A 20,421-nucleotide genomic window follows, 5' to 3' on the forward strand; every position below is an offset into this window, starting at 1 on the left:
AAAATCTATTTATAGTGATATCTACATAGGAATAACTTCTATGTAGTCATAAAAAAAATTTGTTCTAATTTGAGTCAATTATAACTAAGAATAAACTGTACAATGTAATAAGTTATAAGTTTTCTAAATTCTAAATTAAGTAACTTGTTTCTATATAATAATAATTATTATTTATATAGTTTTTTGTGTGTGTGTGTGTGCATGTACGTACGTACGTATGTATTTATATTTGTGTGTGTATAATCATTCTCAAGTGCGAATGCCCGTATTTTTTTAATACGAACATGCTCTTAAAAAGTGCAATTTATGGGAGTTAAAAATTAATTCTCTTAAACCGCATGGTTTAAAATCGTGTCTACATAAAAAAAAGGAGGGTATCCACACTAGAGAAAGAATATATGTATATATGTATATAAGGATGGCAAAAATCCCCATGGGGACGACTACCCTCGAGATTTTCCCCATTCGGGGAGGGTACGGGGATAATTTTATACCCAATTTTTTATTCAGGGAAGGGACGAGAAAATTTTTTTACTGAGTTTCTTATTCAGGTAAGGGGCGGGGATGATGTGGAATCCCCATCCCCTCCCCATTTCTCCCGTTTTAATTTTTAATTTTATTGTTATTTTTTTAAAATTACTAGTAAATAAATAATAAAAATTGAATTATATTAAAAAATTATAAATATTGGTAAAAATAACAAATAACAAATATCAAAATATTTATATTATTAATTTTTTAGGCTTGATTAACTAATTAAAATCCTAAACTTTTATTTAAGACATTAAAAAGGCCGGGTAGATTTTATTAGCCCAGGAAAATTTGTTTTAATTTTAAGTTTGTTTAATTAAAAATATTAATTAAGTATGTACATTTATTTCATTTATTTTATTGTCGATATAAAAGTAAATTCTTTTTCTTTTTATTGTAGGATTATAAAGATTGACAAAGATAATTATTTTGATAATTTGTATTTTGCATGTGACTTTTGTGATGGATCAATGCTAATGTAAGATATATTTCAAACTTTACCTTTATTTGAATTTTTTATTTTAATATAATTAACTCAAAATCAAAAAAAAAATCTATTAATTATTTAGGGATCTCATGTTATTATTCGGGGAGGGGATGAGAATTCTCTCAAATAATTCTGATGGGGACAGGGACATACGCAAAATATCGGGGATGGGTATGAGGAGATTGGTCCCCTCCCCTCCCCATTGCAATCCCTATATGTATATGTATGTGTGTGTGTGTGTGTGTGTAGACACACACACACATATACATACCTCTACTAAGTTATAACCTTCTAATAATAATAAAATTAATTGGTCTTAATAATATAATTATAAAGAGATTTTACTGTATAATTAAGGGTCTATCAAAATATAAATCAATTCAATTACAACATAACCATTACCTTTTTCTCATCCAATATAATCTATTCGAAAGTCTGACTTCATAAAACTATAACATACGAGGATTTCTACCTTTCTCTCCTTAAAGATTATAGTCAAACAATTCTTTGTTACAATAACGGGGTTATCACAAATCTAAGTTGATACAATTATAATTTATAAGTCAGGAGACTACCAAACATAGGTTAAGTTGCATATGACTAAAAATTGCTTTTCTTTCCATGGGGAAGTCTTGAGTTTCACAACTCCGCGTCAAATTCAATTGTGGTATAATTTTCCCTCCTAAATTTTGTTTCTCAGTGCTTCCCTGGGCCTGAAAGCATTCATCGGTGCCTGCAAGTGACCAAAACACTTCACAGGCTGCAAGGGCTTTTATGTCTGCCACTCTTTACCGATTTTTATTCCAAGGCCCTTTTGACAGTCATTTGATATTTGGATTATTTGGGCATTTGGCAACCTGATAAGAGAGTAAGAGGCTGAGGCAGTAAACTCTTTCCAGCAACAGTGAAATTTATGCCGGCCCAAAAAAATGTTGTGTACGTGAGAGGCAATGCAATATATCAGTATTAACTTATTTTGTCTGATATATAAATTTTCATATACATGTATATATGACAGAACGTTATTGAATTATTATAAGTTAGTAATTCCAGCATTTATAGGAAATTTTCTCATATCTATTTCCATTCACAAGAGCTAGGCAATAGTGGAACTAAGGTTGTATTTATTTATTTTTAATGAAATGTAAATAGTTTTAAATTTAGTTGAAGTCTGAATAGGTTTGAATAGAAATTTTTAAATGATATGTTTGTTTTTCTTTTTTTTTTTCAACGTCTGAACAAAAAAATTTAAAACTAGTTGTTTGACGTTAACATTCTTTTAAGTGGTGCATATATTCGTTATTCACAATTTATAAACTTAACAAATTGATTAGTTTGATAGCATGAAAAGAATAATACTATCATTGTTTCTTAATTTAATTTTACAATAAAAGATGTAATTATAACATCAACTCTCATTATAAAGTCAACATTGTTGTTTTAATTTTAATTCATCACAATAGACGTAATCTAATTTGTCCAATATTTTACTTTAGTTAATGCTACCATGTGAATAGAAATAAAAAGCAATTAAAAAATAAACTTCAAGGATAATACAAAAAATATTAGGTTTATATATAATATAGTGAATAAATGAATTTTATGGGTATTTTTGATATTTGAAATTAAAATTTTCCATTCAAATTTCATAATTCATGTAAAAATTAACTTTTTCTATTCAAATAAAATTGTCTGACAATAAGTAATAAGTTAATAAAATAAACAGCTCACAATAGATATATTTAAAAAGAAAAATAAAATGTAGTCACACTAAAAAATAAACGGCACAAGTCCATTGTCATTTTCCCCCCTAAAATGACATAAGAACAGATAAAGTTAGTATAATCAATCTAATTTAATAATGATTAATTTACAATTTGGCAAAAAAGAGTGCACATGCCGAAGTTTCTTTTGCTAGGAGAAATTATGCAACACATAAGAGATAATACAACTAATAATGCAGGTATGACATGTGTATTTGAAAGTATGAAAGAATATCCACAAATTGCCAATAAAAAAGACAGCCTGTTAGCTAGGCTGCGTCAGCTAAGAGCTACCATTCCTTTAATTTCCAAGCACATTTATTGTTTAACTTATAACGGAATTGATTGGTGTTGTTTTTCAGTCATTTGTTGGAAAACAAGGCAGCAGTTTTTTCATCCATTACTTTTAAAATATGAAAGAATATCCACAAGTTGCCAATAAAAAAGACAACCTGTTAGATAGGCTGCGTTAGCTAATAGCTACCATTCCTTTAATTTCAAGCACATTTAATATAATATATGTCTTTTCTTGTGTATATCTATTTAAACGAACTCAAATGCTTTTATTATTGGCCATTAGATGTCAAGCTTTATCCCTGTATTATTATTATTCAAACTTAGGTGATTTTAAGCACAATATATATTCATGAACACCTAAGTAACGCCCAGGGAATGATCGATCGATTTCACTTTACACCCACTTGAAAGGGAAAAATTCCTGAATTTCCAATTCTGAATTTGGGGTGAGTGGGGTTGAGGGGTGTAAAATGATCAGAAGGATTGAGAAAATTTCAAGCGTTATGCATGCATGTGTAAGAATTAGACTCGAAACGTATTTACGTTCTTTATAAATTATACGCTATTGCATAACTGCCACATGATGCACAATTTAAGGGGACTGAATGTCTCACCGCACGAATGCTAGTATTAGCTGGCGGAAAGAAATATTGCTTAGGCTAGCTTGTGAAATAATGTGAATGAGGGGTGGCCGTGGCATGTGATATCGTGAGTGTTTCGCTTAACTCAGCCCGAGGCTTTGAGAGTTGAGAGAAGTTGAGAAGACAAAAGGCTGCACTTGAACCACGTATGGGCAACGTAGCCAACAGCCTGTATCCACACCATCCCATACATGAAATTGAGGCACAAAACCCACCACCACTTCCCTTTTTCCCCCATAATAATTTAACATTTAATACGCTTCTCCTCCTCTAACGTATAAAATTCAGAAAAAAATTAATAAAAGAAAAAGGGTCGGGTATTTATATTTCTTCTTGTCCTAAAATACCCTTACGAGCCATTTCATTATTTTCGATAATTAAGAGCTTGATCGATTTTCTTTGCTTCTTTTTTAATTTATCACAAAGACAAATATGTATAAGCTTATATTCCCTAAGTGAAACTTAGATGATACCAATTGCTTATATATATTGGAACTGTGTAAACCTTTTTTTTTGGGCATGATGACAAATAAATTATTTTCTTATCTATTTGAGCAGGAATAAACTCTGGATTTTTTGCATCACCACAAGAGTTTTCTTGTTGAATCAACTATCATTTAAAATCAAGAAATCTAAGTAATTATTTTAAAATAATTTAGATTCATGTGTTTTTATGACAATAATAGCACCAAAAACATACTATAAAGCATAGAAAACTTCAAGTATTGAAGTTAGTAGCACCAAATCACTACACAAAATGTATGTGGTAAAATATAATTTGGTTACGACATATATTAGTTAAGTTAGTTTAACTGATAAAATCTCTAAAGGTATTACAAGAGGTCTAACCTTTAAACCCACTCACGTCACATTAGTTTTAATGTTCGAATCCCACTCATATGGATCAGTGTAAATAAATTGTCAAGTTATTTAAAAAATGACCTAATTTCAATTCCCCAAACAAAAGGTTGGCATTGTTGTAGATAAAAGCAAAGTTGAGCATCAATATAGTAAAAAAATAGCAAGAATCTAAGAAAATAATAAATAAATAAATATAGAGAATATATACGTTAGAAGAATACTAATCAAGTGGGCGATTTCGCTTCATATGGAGAGATAACAACCCTATATTTTATCCACGTCAACTTCACACAGGTTAGCTTAACGGGGATTGATTGGCGCAGAAGCCCCCAAAAAAAAAAAATGTGTGTTTCTTGTTATACAATTCCCCACTTCGCATGAATGGGCAATGAGCAACTTCCACGACCATCAGCAGCCCCAAGCTGAAACAACAAACGAAAGAGCCAGATGCGAATGGGACTTCAATCTACGTACCACTGTTTCATCCAGCAGCTCACCGAACGCCGCCGTTTCCGATTCCATAGGCGTCATCGAGTTCGACCCCTCCGATTCCGTCTTTGCCACCGGTGGAATCGCCAGAAAGATTAGAATTTACAACATAAAGTCTGTATTAGTTGACCATCCAGTTGTCGCTGTGGTAGACCACAGCAAAGTCTGTGATTATTACATTTGTACCCCTGCTAAGCTGAGCAGCTTGAAGTGGAAACCGGGGACGAGCGGGCGGGTCTTGGGGTCGGGAGACTACGACGGGGTCGTCATGGAGTACGACTTGGAGAAGAAAGTCCCAATCTTCGAACGGGACGAGCACGGGGGTAGGCGGGTCTGGAGCGTTGACTACTCCAAGGGAGACCCGGTTCTCGGGGCGTCCGGTTCGGACGACGGCACCATGCAAATGTGGGACCCACGCTGCGACGGCGGGAAGTGTGTTTCCACGGTGCAGCCCAGCGCGTCACGAAGTGCCGTGTGTTGCGTCGAGTTTCACCCCTTCGGTAGCTCGTTGGTGGCCGCTGGATGCGCTGACAAGAAGGCCTACGCTTACGATGTGAGGAAAATGGTTGACCCCGTGTTAGTCTTTGACGGTCATAGAAAGACCGTCACATACATTCGATTTCTCGATGTTGATACTTTGGTGACGGCTGGGACCGACGGTTGTTTAAAGCTGTGGAACGTGAATGATTCGCGAGTGATTAGAACGTACAAAGGGCATGTGAATAATAGGAACTTTGTGGGGTTGTCAGTGTGGAGGCATGGCGGGTTACTGGGTTGCGGATCAGAAACTAATCAAGTTTTTGTGTATGATGTGAGATGGGGTGAGCCCGTTTGGGTTCATGACTTCGAGCCAGTTACTGCAGCTGGGTCTGAACGTGGGTTCGTTAGCAGTGTGTGCTGGAGACGAGTCGGTGAGGACGAGTGCACGCTGGTTGCTGGAGGATCAGATGGGCTTCTGCATGTTTTTGTGGGCAAAAAGAAGCCCTTATCTGCACAATAAAATGGTAGCTAGCTAGCTCTCTCTCGTTAGTCATTATTTTTTTATTCGGATACAATCTGAATATGGTATGAGATATTATCAATCACAGATGAAGCTTTAAAAAAATGCTTATTAAGGTAGTGGGGAGTAAAGGAGGAAGATATACTGAGGTCACGTTGTAAATGCTCTGTATGGGAAGTGCCAAGGGCTAACTCACAGATATTTCTTTGTTTTATGAAAGCAGATGGACTGATCTGACACACATACCTTTATTTTTCTTGTTGTGTTCGCTGCTTAGTTTTTTGTATCTTTGGTTCTCGAGGCTTTTATTATGATTTCTTTCTAGATAAGGGAAATTATAGCTTCATGTTATTTAAATAAAATTTTACTTATCATTTTAAGACGCATATAAATAAAAAATATTTCAATTTTTTTTTAAATAAGATTATTCAAATGAGATTATCATGCTCTCTCTCTTTAATATTTAAAGAGAGAGAAGGATAATGTCATTTGAAATCTTCAATTTGTTAGTATTATATTATTTTTTATCTTCTCATTCTTAAAGAAAGAGATGTGTTATAATTGATATTATTTTGGTGGAGAAAAAAAGTTTTTGATTAAAATAATATAAACTTACTTTTATTTGAAGAGTCTTTTGGGAGATAACTAATTTTTTCACTCTTCTATTTGCCATATAGGTAAGCAAATAAATATTTGAAGAGTTAAATTAAAAGAGTCTTTTGGTGATCCTCTTATGATCATATACACATTTAATCACTATAAAATTTTGACATGTTTTTTTACACCATTTTTGTTTATAAACTTATATCAATCAACTACTTTGACACTAATAAAAATTTGTTAAAAAAATTAAACAAAATGAATATTTTACCCCTAAATGAATTAAAAAGATCATTTTATCTTACAAAATTTTAAAAAATAAAACGAATTATAATTACCATTTAATATTATTAAAAAATGGGTGTGTGAGTCCCATTTAATTATCTGATAAAATATGGTTGATTTTTTTAAATCCTTTTGACCTAAAAAATGTGTAATACTCATCTTAAATATTTTTCTTTTTCTTTTTTTTAGAGGTATCTCAAACTAATAAAAAGTTATCAATCATACAATTACAATTATCAAACAATTTTCATTGTCTTAATTAGTTACCAGAATAATAATATCATTTAAAAATTATAATTACAAAAAATTAACATATTGGGTTTTGAGAATTATTTATTTTATCAAATTTAGGGGTATTATTATAATTATAATTTTTTTAAAATTTTGAAGGAGAAAATGATCTTTTAATCCATTCAGGGTAAAAATGATCATTTTACTTAAATTTTTTAATAGATACTAACTTTATTAGTGTCAAAGTAGTTGATTGATATAAGTTTACAAATAAAGGTGGTGTAGAGAATATTTTAAAATTTGATGGTGATTGAATATATGTATGACAAAACAAAAATGATGCTGAGAAAAATTCCCTTAATATAATCCTATGATTTTGCTGCCTTGCTTTTTTGTTTTCTGATTCTTTCTCACTGTTGTTATCATAGCTATTATATGTTTTGTCTATGATGATTTTGTGTTCCATGATGTGCGACATCCACGTACTTCTCCGGAAACAAAAATGGAGAATAGCATGGAAATTTTGATTTATTATATTTATTTGGAATTTATCTTTCATTTTGAGCTGCTGCTGCAATAATTACTGCTCCGTGCACTATTGTGTCGCAAAACATATGTACTCGCAATGTCTTAGTACTGCAAAATTGGTACACTGTGGATACCCACTCTGTATCTAACATTTGACCCCTCTCAATCTCATTTCTACTGTTAATTTGTTATTATCTACCTGAAGCCCCGCGATAAAATTAAATCATCTTCTGATCAAGATATATAAATATATTTATGATCATAAGTGTTTTTTTTTTTTACATTAAAATTTGCTTCATTATATTAAAACATTACAAGAGGAATGCAATGTTAGGAGGGGTCTCTTGCACCCATATACAAGACTCTGATTGACCAAGAGTCATTTTAACAACTTTATGAGCTACTGAGTTATAAGATCTTAGAATATGTTTCACGGCAAACAAACTTTTCTTACAAATAAAAGCACTGATTTCAGATATAACCCAATCAATTTCCAAATTGCTATTAATTTTCCTTGACATGAGCCTAATGACATTAATTGAATCAGACTCTACCACTAGTGGGGTAAGCCCCAAATCCTCTGCCAATTTGATACCTTCCAATATTGCACTAGCTTCCGCAAGTTCAATATCACCGAAGAAGCGTCTTCTATAATTTGAAGCAGTCATAAATTCTCCCTTCGAATTTCTAATTACAACTCCAAGTCCGGCTAAACCGTCAGCCTCATTGATTGCTGCATCTGAATTCAGCTTAAACCAATTTTTATCTGGAGAAGACCATCTTTCTTATGTGCTTACTAATGGAATTTCAATAGGCTTAACATAAGTAGCTTGAGCATCCTCGTAAGCTTGGATTACAGAAAAGTACTTTTTTATTTAAAGAGAGAGAGAGAGAGAGAGAGAGAGAGAGAAATTATTGTGAATTAAATACTACCAATCACACTATTTTTCTATCGGCTAGTAGCAAAAAAGTAGAAGTTAAAATAATCATTTACTTTTACCGCTTTTCGTAAACTGTTGTCCATTTTTCGACTAGTGTCATTTTAAGGAAGAGTAATGCTACACATCTTAAATTTTTTATTCCAAAAAGTTATCTCAAATGATGTGTCATTTATCAATTGGTTGGTGAGATAATACAATTAATTCATTTGAATCTTGTAAAGAATTATCAATCACTCAATTAATGACACATCATTTGGAATAACTTTTTTGGATAAAAAATTTGGGATGTATAGCACTATTGTTTCAAGGAAATCACTCGAAGTTTACAAATGTTAGTCTATATGTTTGTTTGAGTGTAATTAAATGAAAGTTGATGAGTACCGTTTGATAAACAACTCTAAATGAAAAGAATATAATTTTCGTCTTTATGAAAGAGAAAGAATAATGTACGTTCTTTTTTTTTTTTTTTGTAAATCATTCGGTGTCCCTCGACCGCATTGGGCCTTGACTAATTCGGATTCGGAGTGTAGTCACAGTTAAGACTCTTTACCCCTCCTAAATAGTTTGTTTAGTGGAAATCGAACCCGAGAGCTCTTTCCACAAACTCAGGCTGCGCTGCCAACTGAGCTACAATCATTTGGTAATAATGTACGTTCTTTAACTTATTGTCATTTTTTTTCCCTTGAAAGATCTTTTAATGTATAGAAAATCTACTATATATTAGAGATTTTATGTCATAATGTACCATTAAATTTCTCCTCGTTAAACAAAGGAAAACATGAGTTAAACCCTATATACGTCATTTACAGAAAAATATTCAAAAAAACCACTCTTATATTTTGAGACCCATCAAATTCTTTTGACATTAAGAGTTAATTTTATTGATTATCTTACTATTTTTTTCCCTAGTAGCTGGCGTTAAACTTATAAGTTTTTTCGGCAATATAAAGGATCAAGAAAAGTAGATTATATACACTTAATGAGCAGAAATTTCCTCTTTGTCCAAGCATTTATTCTTGTCAAATGCATGACTCTAAAAAAATTTATTGCGACCCACTATAAGAGCCGTAGAGAAAACTCGAAAATGCATAACGCCATGATGCTGAAATTAAGTTGAATTTTGTAGTGACATAAATGAATTTTGTCGAAAGAACCATTAATAACTCCAACTCAATTCAATCCGCACATCCTGCACTTACGCAGGTTGGTAGGCACCAACCTAATTTGGGATCAGGATTCTCTCATGATCTATCATATTATGAGTAAATAAGTCAATTATTGATTGGTAGTTAATAAATAAAAAAATAAAAGAAGTTGAATCTTACCCATACATTACCATTAAAAGACACATCGTATGACATCTTGAAAAGCTCAGAAGGAATCAGATCAGGAGAGAATCTTTTTCCCCTAACTTGACCCAACAAAAAGAGGTTCTTTTTTTTTTTTTTGTTTTCTAGAACGAAGTCCCAATTTCTAATTTTATCCTAATAATTTACGCACTAAAAGAAAACGAGATAAAATCATTAACCAGTTTTAATTTCAATTAAAGTTAAAAATAATAATAACTAAGAAATATATACGTTTTGAGCCAATACATGATTTCTCATGAAAAAGAAAAAATTCAATGAATTTTGTAATGATTTTGAATGTTGTCAAGTTAATGATACACGTGATGATGCTTAAATTTTCTGAAAACTACAACGTTGCTTTAAAATCTCACCTTGTCGGCTTGTCATGTTATTCTATCATACGGAAGATCATGAACAATATCAACATGTAATAAGTTTCACAATCCAAATATGATTAAAATCGATTTTTTTAATAAAAATTGGAAAATAAAATATTTATAATAGTATAATACTATATGTATGGAGAACAAAACAAAACATAGTATAAAAAATACAAAAGATAAAAAGTTCGCAATATAAGGTTCCATTTGTTGTAATTTACATTCCAGCTAAAATAATGAAAAAACCACACACTGGCGCATTTGACTCACCTCTCATGTTATTTGTTTTTGCATGTTTTAGTTGAACTGTAAGTTACAACAAATGTAACTTAGGAAAATCCCACATATAATTAGGAATGGCTAAGCCCGAGCCCAACCCCACCAATGAAATTACAAGCCTGACCCTAAGGAAAGCCCTATTATTTGTGTTTTGGGTCGGGCCAGACTCGATTCGGGCTGAGTTCTATTTTGTCAATATCATGTAATTTTATGACCATATCTCAATTTCATTCATGTTACTTTACAATTTTTGTTCTCTTTCTAGTTATAATACCATGAATATAAAATGAAAGAAATGATTTTTCTAAACAGTTACATAAAATAATTCACAACACAATAGGCAAAATATGCAACAATTAATTACAAAATAATTCACAAAACAACCAAATTAATAGTAATGATTTTTTACGATTCAATTTTACAATCCAACATTAAAAACACACAATGCAATTAAATTTAAAACACACGATTCAACACCAAAACCATTTATTTCACACACAATTCAATTCCACAACCATTTTGTTTTTTTTAAATATAAGTTTGGGCTGGGCTTAGCCGACTCGACCTAACTTGAAATTTGATCAGGCCTAAAAATTTTGGCTCAAACCCAACCCGAAATCCGAATATTCGGGTCAAACCTCGAAAAAATAGGGTCGGGCCAGTTGGACCAAAATTAAGATCGAGTCAAATTGTCATCCTTACATATAATGTGTCAGGCCAATAAAATTTATATTAGGTGCAAATATAAAAGAGCAAGGATATTTTAGTAATTTAAGGGTAGGGGCAGTTTAATAATTTTATTAATTAGGGTTCAGGTACAAATAAGAGATTAAGGAGTCATTTAGGATTTATGTTGAATTTTGTCTAGTGTTAGGAACAATTAATAGTTTTGGGAGAGATCGTCCTACCTCTCGAATTGTAGGTCATGATTTTTTTTTAATTCAATCAATAAAAATTAGCCCTAAGTCCTATCAAAGCAAAAATCTTGGGATAATGGCAGTAAAGAAAGTGGACGCACTTGAAAAAAAAATTTGAAAGCAGAGGTCAGATAGCTCAAGGCCATTATTAATGAGCGATTTAATATTGTTCAACAACAATTTTCATCCCTTGAAGTCATGTTGTTGAAATTGACGGAACTCCACCTCAAGCCAACTCCCGACAGCATCGATAGGGCATGGCGGTGTGGCAAAAGAAGTATCAAGTGGCACAGAACCCATGGCGGGTGATGGCGCAAGAATCGGAGTGATTGGGCTGGGCAACTTGGCAGCGTTAGGGGGTGAGGCACAACATGGGTAGGCTGGATTTAGGTCCGAGCAAGGCGAATTTGGGTCTGGATGGGTTGGATTTGAGGTCGATTGGCCAAGAGGGATTTCTAGCGAGAGAAAGAGTGGTTATGACCGAAATGCGGCTGGGCAAAGAGAATTTTGGGCTGGGTCTTCGGGATTAGTGGAAACTGGAGTAGACTCGGGAGGTTGGAGACCTCCAATGCTGTATAATTAGGCAGGGCAGACTCAATTTAGGGCAAATTCTAGAGTAAGAAAACTGAAAAAGCATATTTTTTAAGGCGTGATGCCTATAGATGGGTGTATAGGGTAGAACGCTATTTCGTCATCAATGGACTCTCACAAAGGGAAAAACTGATGGCGGCAGCGTTATGTTTGGAGAGAAAGGCCCTTACGTGGTTTCACTAGCGAGAACAATGACAACCATTGAGATCATGGGGTGAATTTAATGATCGGTTGTTAGAAATATTTCAGGCCATTTAAGAGGGAGAGTTGCATGAAAATTTTTTTGCTCTGACCCAGGAGATAACATTTATAGAGTATAGGGAGAAATTTGAGTTGCTATCAGGGCATCTAAAGGGAATTCCAGAGGCAGTATTGGAAGAGAATTTTATGAAGGGACTGAAGCCAGAAATTCGAGCCTCGCTACGCTTGCAAAGGCCGAGAGGGTTAGGGGAGTTAATGGAGTTGGCACCGATGATTGAAGATAAGAACACAATAGAACGAGTTAATATGAGCAGTTTAATTGGTTTTTCATATCAAAATAGCACTCCATTGGTAGGTTAGAAAACCCATACTTTAGGGTTTCAGTGAGAGTTGCAAAGCACAAAACTGGGAGGCCAGAAAATGCAAATGATGGGGTTACAAAGAGATTCCCAAAGTAATCAGGTTGGTGCGGCACGACCGGGGGGTGAATTTCAAACGCCTCACGGAGACAAAGATTCAGGATAAGAGGGCAAAGGGGTTGTGTTTTCGATGCAATGAGAGATTTTCACCAGGGCATCAATGTAAGGATAAATCACTACAAGTCTTGACTGTGTGTGATAAGGAGGAAGGCGGAGAAGAAGCCGAGGAAGAAGAGGTAGCAATTTCCTAGATTTCACCTTAAGGACAATGTGTTTTTTTGGGAGGAGAGTAATGTTAGGCGCAAATATAAAGGGCAGGGATAGTTTACTAATTTTAGGGGCAGTAACAGTTTAGTAATTTCATTAATTAGGGTTCATGTATAAATAAGAGATTAAAGAGTCATTTATGATTTATGTTGAGTTTTGTCTAATGTTAGGAACAATTAGGAGTTTTGGGAGAGATTGACCTACCTCTCGAATTGTTCTTTCTTTATACTCATAATTGTTCTTTCTTTTAATTTAATTAATAAAAATCGGCCCTAATTTATCCCTAAGTTCTATCATAATGGTATATTTTTTTGTCTTGTTGTGAAGTTCTTTTAAATTTTAGTGGTGATAAATTATTTTTTATACTCGTAACACTATGTTTATAGTATATAAAAAATTTCATTACAACTTACAAATAAAACACAAAAAATATTTAAAAGAGAGAGAGAGAGAAATAGTACAATGAATTTTAATGGGAAATGTAAAATGAGAAGAGCAAAAACCGCATGGCAAAGCTAGAATTAGGGGTGGGCATCGGTTCAGTTTCGGGATAAATTTTTGGTTTTGGTTCGGTTCGGATCCTAAATTCAAAAAATCCGTTCAATTTTTAGAGAAAATAAAAACCGAACCGGAACCGATACTTCGGTTCAATTCGATTTCAGGTTTTTGGTAACGGTTTACTTAATGGATCAGATTAACAAATTAGTTTTTCGATTCATCTTAACTTCAACACAAGGCCTATTATAATCAATGTATAATCAACAAAAAAAAATAATTTACAAATTTGTATACGAAAAAAAAATGCAAAATCTTAGACTAAATTGAATAGTTTTTATTATCATCATCACTATTTTTAATATCAAAACTTTTGCCTCAAAACGTAAATAAAATAAAATAAGTTTATGCGCCATAATATAACTTATCAAAAACATAGGGGTCATAATGTTATCTTGCCTTGCTGGCTTTTGGTCAATGCCCTTTTTGAAAAATTTTCAAAACATATTAGGTTATAATAGAATTTCTATATGCAAATATTTTTTAAATATTGGGTCATACTAAAATGTTATAAAAGAGAGAGACTCAAATGATATTATCAGAGAGTCTTGACCAATTTGAAAGATCGTTTGATGTAGTTGAAATAAATGAATTTGGGGTTGTTCGATCAAGTAAGGTTTTCAACGGTTAGGCGCCACTCTCCTCTCTTTCTGAGTTATTCCAGCTTCATCATGATTTCGTGCCACAGTGAACAAACAAAACAAAACAGATAGTCGTCTCGGCAGAAGGAGAAGGACTTGCAACTCGAAAAAAAAAAAAATCAGAATGTGTTGAACTCTTCGACTAACAAAGATAACTTAGTTTCATTGGAGCGAATATCAACTTTCGCTCACCCCGCTATGATGTTTTAAAGTTTGATCCGAAAACTGAACATTCGGTTCAGTATTTCTATATTTGATTTTTTTAAAATAAAAAAATCGAACCGAAAAAAACCAAACCGAACCGGTTCGGTTTTGCCCACCCCAGCTAGAATGATCGGCCGTGAGAGTAGAAGCAACTGAATAATAATATAAAATAACATAACAACAAAAGCAAAACAAAACACCACTCGAGACTCGACTGTTAACTAAAGAACAATTAAGATTTAAGGGGGAGAAACAGAGGCCGGTTGATTCGTTGTTTCTCAATAGAGAGAGAGAGAGAGAGAGAGAGAAAGAGTCGAAGATGGTGACGTCACCGGTGGTGAACACGTACCCGCTGTCGAGTTACACATTCGGCACCAAAGAGCCGAAGATGGAGAAGGACACCTCCGTCGCCGATCGCCTTGCCCGCATGAAAGTCAAGTACGTTTTTTTTATTATTTATTTCCTTATTTATCTCCTTTTTATTTTATTTTTCAAAATTCTAAATTAGCAGTTCCTCTCTCTCGTAGTACGATATGAAAAACCCTAGATAAACCATATAGATTTTTTATTTTTATTTTTTTCAGAAAAAAAGTTGGTTCATGTTTTGGTTGAATTTACATGTATAAGTGAAGGATCTATGATCCGAAATCCTAGTTTAATTCTGTGCTATGTTATTTGTCAATTAGAGAACCTTATTTTAATTAGAATTTATTTGGGAAAGTTTTGAATAAAAATGGTTCCCCCCCCCCCCCTCCCCCCCTTTGCACTGAATTACGATCTTGGTTTCTAGGGGAAGAAGAAATAATTTCTCTTATAAGAAATATTTCAGCTTTGGAAATTTATGTTTGGAGTAGAATATGATAATTGCTTTGGAATTCTGGGTTTCAGCTATATGAAAGAGGGCATGAGGACGAGTGTTGAAGCAATTTTACTGGTATGTTTTGTTTTGGTTACTTGAGTTACATTTTTGACAGCTTTATGTATAATTTTGTTGTGAAACCTCTTCCATGGATTTTGGAGCTGGCATATGTATTTAAGTAGCAGCAGCTGTTTCTTGATTAATACCTGTTTGTAATGGTAAATTTTGAGCTTCATCAATTCAATTTTGCTAGATTCACCTTCAAATGGTTGAGTCATTCAGTTCTGGCTTCACTATACCAGACAAACCAATTAGACTTTAGAAACTATAAGACCAATGAGGAATGAAAATGGGCCATTCTCCAAGCTGTCTCTGTGGTTTGGACTTTGCAACCCTGAGGTTATGATTCATGGTTGTCATCCACATTTGCCTTTACATATGACTTATGGACTGTATAAAGAATATTTGCAGAGAACACTGTTTGGAAGCAACAAAATTCGGAACATGTTGATTATATCAAAATTCAGAAGCAACAAAATTTTCAGATTATCTTGGGCAAGGACACTATTGCTGATGTAATAACTTCAATAATATTTGCTATATGTTGTTTTATCTTGCAGGTTCAGGAACATAATCATCCTCACATACTACTTCTGCAAATTGGAAACACGTTCTGCAAACTTCCTGGTGGACGTTTAAAGCCTGGAGAGAACGGTATGATCTTACTGTTCTACATCATTATTGTGTGGGTCCCTTATATGTATGTTGATTGGAACTTATGTTGTTTGTGATGTCTATCCTTTTCACTGTTTTGGACAGAAATTGAGGGGTTGAAAAGGAAGCTGACCAGCAAGCTTGGGGCGAATTCTCCTGCTCTTGTGCCTGACTGGCAGGTGTTATATCCTGTTTCACTTCAATTATTTGAGTGTACACTTGAGAGTTCAGAATAATGTCAATGGGAAAACTTAGAAAGTAGTATTACCCAGATTAAGAGCGTCATGAGAAGGACTGCTGATAGAAATTAGAAATTATATGCTGTGTCAATTAGGAATGCATTGGCTGGGAAATGCAAGCCTTCTTATTTGCTCATTTGTACTAATGTAGTAATATACATTTAGTGTGTTTAGTGATAGATGAGAAAAGTAGCATTTCATCATGTATCCTAGACTCTAGTTGTATCAGGAACTGCATATATTGGTGGAAATGATTGGAGGGCATCTTTTCTTTTAGCCCTTTTTTAAGTCTTTAAGGATATTCCAGGTTTTGGGATCAATTTTTTAAATTATGTTCATCTCGTTTTGCCGATTTCTTATTTCAGATTGGTGAATGTGTTGCAATCTGGTGGAGGCCAAACTTTGAAACCATAATGTATCCTTACTGCCCTCCCCACATCACAAAGCCAAAGGTAAACTCCGTTGAAAGCACTAGATGATGAATTTTTCATGTTGTGGGCCTCTTAGTCATTCTTCATCTTTATTTATTTATTTATTTATTTATTTCACATTGCTAGTGTAATGGGCTCACGCATTCCCTCTCTATTCTTGCTTCATTAATGGTAATGCAGGAGTGTAAGAAGCTTTTCCTTGTTCACTTGTCCGAGAGAGAGTACTTTGCTGTGCCCAAAAATTTGAAACTCCTTGCTGTACCGCTGTTTGAACTCTATGATAACGTCCAGGTATTTAGAATTCATGCCTTTCATCTATTTGCCAGCTTATATTATCTTGGATGCTTACTTTAGTTATACGTTGTTAAGATTTTTGACTGTCAACTTTTAACTGCAAGATATCCTATTCCATAGGTAGATAGAGATTTTACTTGGGACTGAATTGAGAATATGTTTGAAATGACTTTTACATAGGCCTAGTGCATGAACTTCACTTCTTCATCCTTCTTCCCTTATTTTTTCTGTCAGCTCTCACTAATCTCTGTCAGTTTTGTGATAAAGGTAATATTACTTTACTACTGGTGTTTTTCTTATACCACAACGCTTATTTTGTGGCAGAGATATGGGCCAGTTATTTCAACCATTCCTCAACAGCTTTCCAGATTCCAGTTCAATATGATTACCGCTTGACTTTAGCATGGATTTCAAGAGCACACTCCTGGATGATACTACTTAGATTCTTAGAGCTTTACCAAGAATATATGGTGCGTCGATTCCTTGTGCTGATACCTGATGGTACTTCATGACAAACTTTTGAGTTGGTTAGGGTGGATTTCCCAATTTATGCGGAAGACTGACGCATTTGACATTGTGACAAACTAATCTATGTTTGTTCATTTAGTACTATTTTATTTATTATGTGCTATGCTTGAGTTTGTGAATCGATATTGGTCTGTGTTCAAGTTTTTATAGCCACATAATGTTTGCTGACATCATGTCAGAATGTTGAAAGGTGTCACCATTGTGGGATTTGACAGATTGTGGAGGCTTGATCTCTTTGCAAAATTTTCCTGGCAGAGCTGATCATGCTGCTACTGTAACCTGTATGAGCTTGTTGCTCATTGTAACATTTCTGTATGACTAGTAGTTAATCAGAAGAAAATCACATGTGCTGGTTTTATTGATGCCTTATGGTGGGTGAAACTTGAATTGCGTAGTGGTAAATTTTTGGATGGTGCCCGTCAATTTGTACCGGGACAGAGAAGCTTGTTCAGGCAGGTTAATGTTCCTTTATGTGCAGGATCTCATTCTCATACTCGATATTTATTTTTTGAATTAGGAATTTCAAATTCTCTGGAATCAATTTTGAATAAACCGCCAAGCAGAGCTCCTCATAAAGCATTATCGGGTTCAAAGGGCATACTCTTTGCTACAAGCTGAGCAATTGGCCATTTTATAATCAATTGAACAATCATTGAGTTCGGCCTTGCTCCAAGGAAACAAATGGAAGGTCTAAATTGCATCTTCTAATTATCTCCCTGTTGAACACAGTTAACTAAATAAACTATTTAAAAATTATTTTATAATCAATTGAACATTCATTGACTTCGGCCTTGCTCCAAGCTTCGCACACCCAGTCTCTGTTGAAGAGTTTTTTTTTTTTTTTTTTGGAGAATTCTGTTGAAGAGTTTTTAAATTCGAAGTTTTCGGTTGCTAACAATCTTTTTCTTCAAATTTTTGTTCTTAACCCTTGGCATTAAGATGTATTATATAATTACTATTATAATTTTTATTCTTATTGCTCAGCTTATGATGTATTGTATTATACTATTGTAAAATTTTGGGCGTCGACAATGACAATTTGGGTGTGTAATAAAAAATAAAGTAAGAGGCGATGCATAGTAGACGTACCCAGCTTATTTGTATAATATGGTTGTGGCTCTACAATTACTCAACTTGAAAACGTTGTGAGTCATGAGGAACTCATCTATCATCATCACAATAGTCATGAGGAACTCATCTATCATCATCACAATGATAAAAATTATAAAACTAATGTATTCCAAGAAATGCGTTGCTCGTTTTCTTGCTCAATTAAGAAAGCACAACAGTTGCTTCTTGAAACGGTGGTTTCGGTTGATCAGTCGCATGCACAATATCGATTGTCAAGAATCAAAGACTCAAAAAGAGGATAAGAAAGAGATAGGCATAAAAGTGGAATTTCCCGGGGTCCAATTAATTGTGTGCAAAGTGCAAACCATATCATCACACGTTGAAAAAAAAAAAAAAAACGAGTGAGTAATAATATACTACAAGAAAATGATTGTTTGGTTGTGCTGAAGTGATCAGATGAAGCACGCGACTGCGCGGTGACAGGAAACTTGCAATTTACAATGAACCAAGTCAAACAACTAGCTATTGCATGCATCACCATTTGTCATACTCATACACATATAACTTTATAAATAAATATGCTTTAATGAATTTGTCAACGTTTCCGTACGATAATTGCAGGTCAGCAAAGCGAAGCTTATTCCAATACAAAATACAGTATATAGGGATAGATATGTTATTTAAATTGGGCAAAGTAGGAAATGGTTTCACAAACTTTTGGATAATGAATGATATGTTTTGGGATTGAGATGCACTGTAGAATAGAATCACTAAGTAGCTATAACTATAATAAGCAGGTAAAAATGTGAGTGGTATACGTTAAAAGCTAAATAAAAATGTAGGTCTTTATTAGATTTATAGTAGAAATTTGATAAATTAATAATTTTGGGACCACGAAACAAAATCTATTAATTTAGCGAATACTAATATATTGATAAATTAAAAATTATTAATTTATAAAGATGATATCACGTTCATAATAGGGATTTTTATGATGTATAAATGTAGTCTAATTAAAGAAATATGTCTGATTTGAAAGAAATCTGTCTGATTTGATCTTGTTTGAGTGAATAGTGAATCAGTTGATTGATTCTTTGGCTGGATCATGGTTATATAATAACTCATCAAAAAAGACTTTCTAGAGGCAATATATCAAGCCAATATCTCTCTTATTTATCTTAACATAGCACATATAATACAACAATAACTAATGAAATACATAAAGTATTATACTTGTATAAGAAAGAAAATAATAGACATATCATTGTATTTAGTTTCAAATTAAAATTAATTTGGGTACTATGAAAAATAAGATTTTGTTAGAACTTTATTACATAATAAATTTATAGAATTATTAATATATCATGTCATCCTCAAATCAAAACCAACAAAAACTATTATTTAATCAAGTATTAATTTTTACTATGCATGCATGAGTCCTTAAATGTGGATGCCCAAATTTATAAAATGTGAGATCTAACTAATTATAAAGAGTGGTGATATTTGATCCTCTTAGTTTATCTCAGCAGCCTCCACTTTTTAATTAATGTTTTTCTTCTCTCTCAAGCTCGCAATAAATTAATTTCTCATCTTTCATAGCTCTCTCATTTTTTCAATTGATTCACAATTTGAATCAAATATAAACTCGTAATTAAATTCCAATTTGAAATTAAATAAAATCATAGATAATCACATAAAGTAAAACTAATATCATCAATAACAACAAAACTCATCACTTGGTCATAAAATTTAACAAAATCAACATTGAAACTCATCGGATAAAAGCTTATTTAGTCCCTGTATTTTAAGATTAGTGTCCATTTAGTCC

General features: G+C 33.2%; 2 protein-coding genes across 2 annotated transcripts; both read left to right on the plus strand.

The window, feature by feature from the left end:
• The first annotated feature begins 4,902 nt into the window (after positions 1-4,902).
• LOC18031400 (WD repeat-containing protein RUP2) lies at positions 4,903-6,363 on the plus strand. The gene has a single exon (XM_006421839.2). It carries the CDS (start codon positions 4,969-4,971, stop codon positions 6,067-6,069), a length of 1,101 nt encoding a protein of 366 aa, XP_006421902.1. The 5' UTR covers positions 4,903-4,968; the 3' UTR covers positions 6,070-6,363.
• An 8,280-nt stretch (positions 6,364-14,643) lies between these two features.
• LOC18033125 (pre-mRNA cleavage factor Im 25 kDa subunit 2) lies at positions 14,644-17,880 on the plus strand. The gene is made up of 7 exons (XM_006421841.2): positions 14,644-14,895; positions 15,346-15,391; positions 15,937-16,030; positions 16,136-16,209; positions 16,635-16,721; positions 16,881-16,991; positions 17,319-17,880. The coding sequence occupies exons 1-7, from the start codon at positions 14,777-14,779 to the stop codon at positions 17,388-17,390; spliced, it is 603 nt and encodes a 200-aa protein (XP_006421904.1). The 5' UTR covers positions 14,644-14,776; the 3' UTR covers positions 17,391-17,880.
• Positions 17,881-20,421: the final 2,541 nt, after the last annotated feature.

This window comes from Citrus clementina, unplaced genomic scaffold (assembly GCF_000493195.1).
Source record: "Citrus clementina cultivar Clemenules unplaced genomic scaffold, Citrus_clementina_v1.0 scaffold_9, whole genome shotgun sequence".
NCBI lineage: Eukaryota > Viridiplantae > Streptophyta > Magnoliopsida > Sapindales > Rutaceae > Citrus > Citrus x clementina.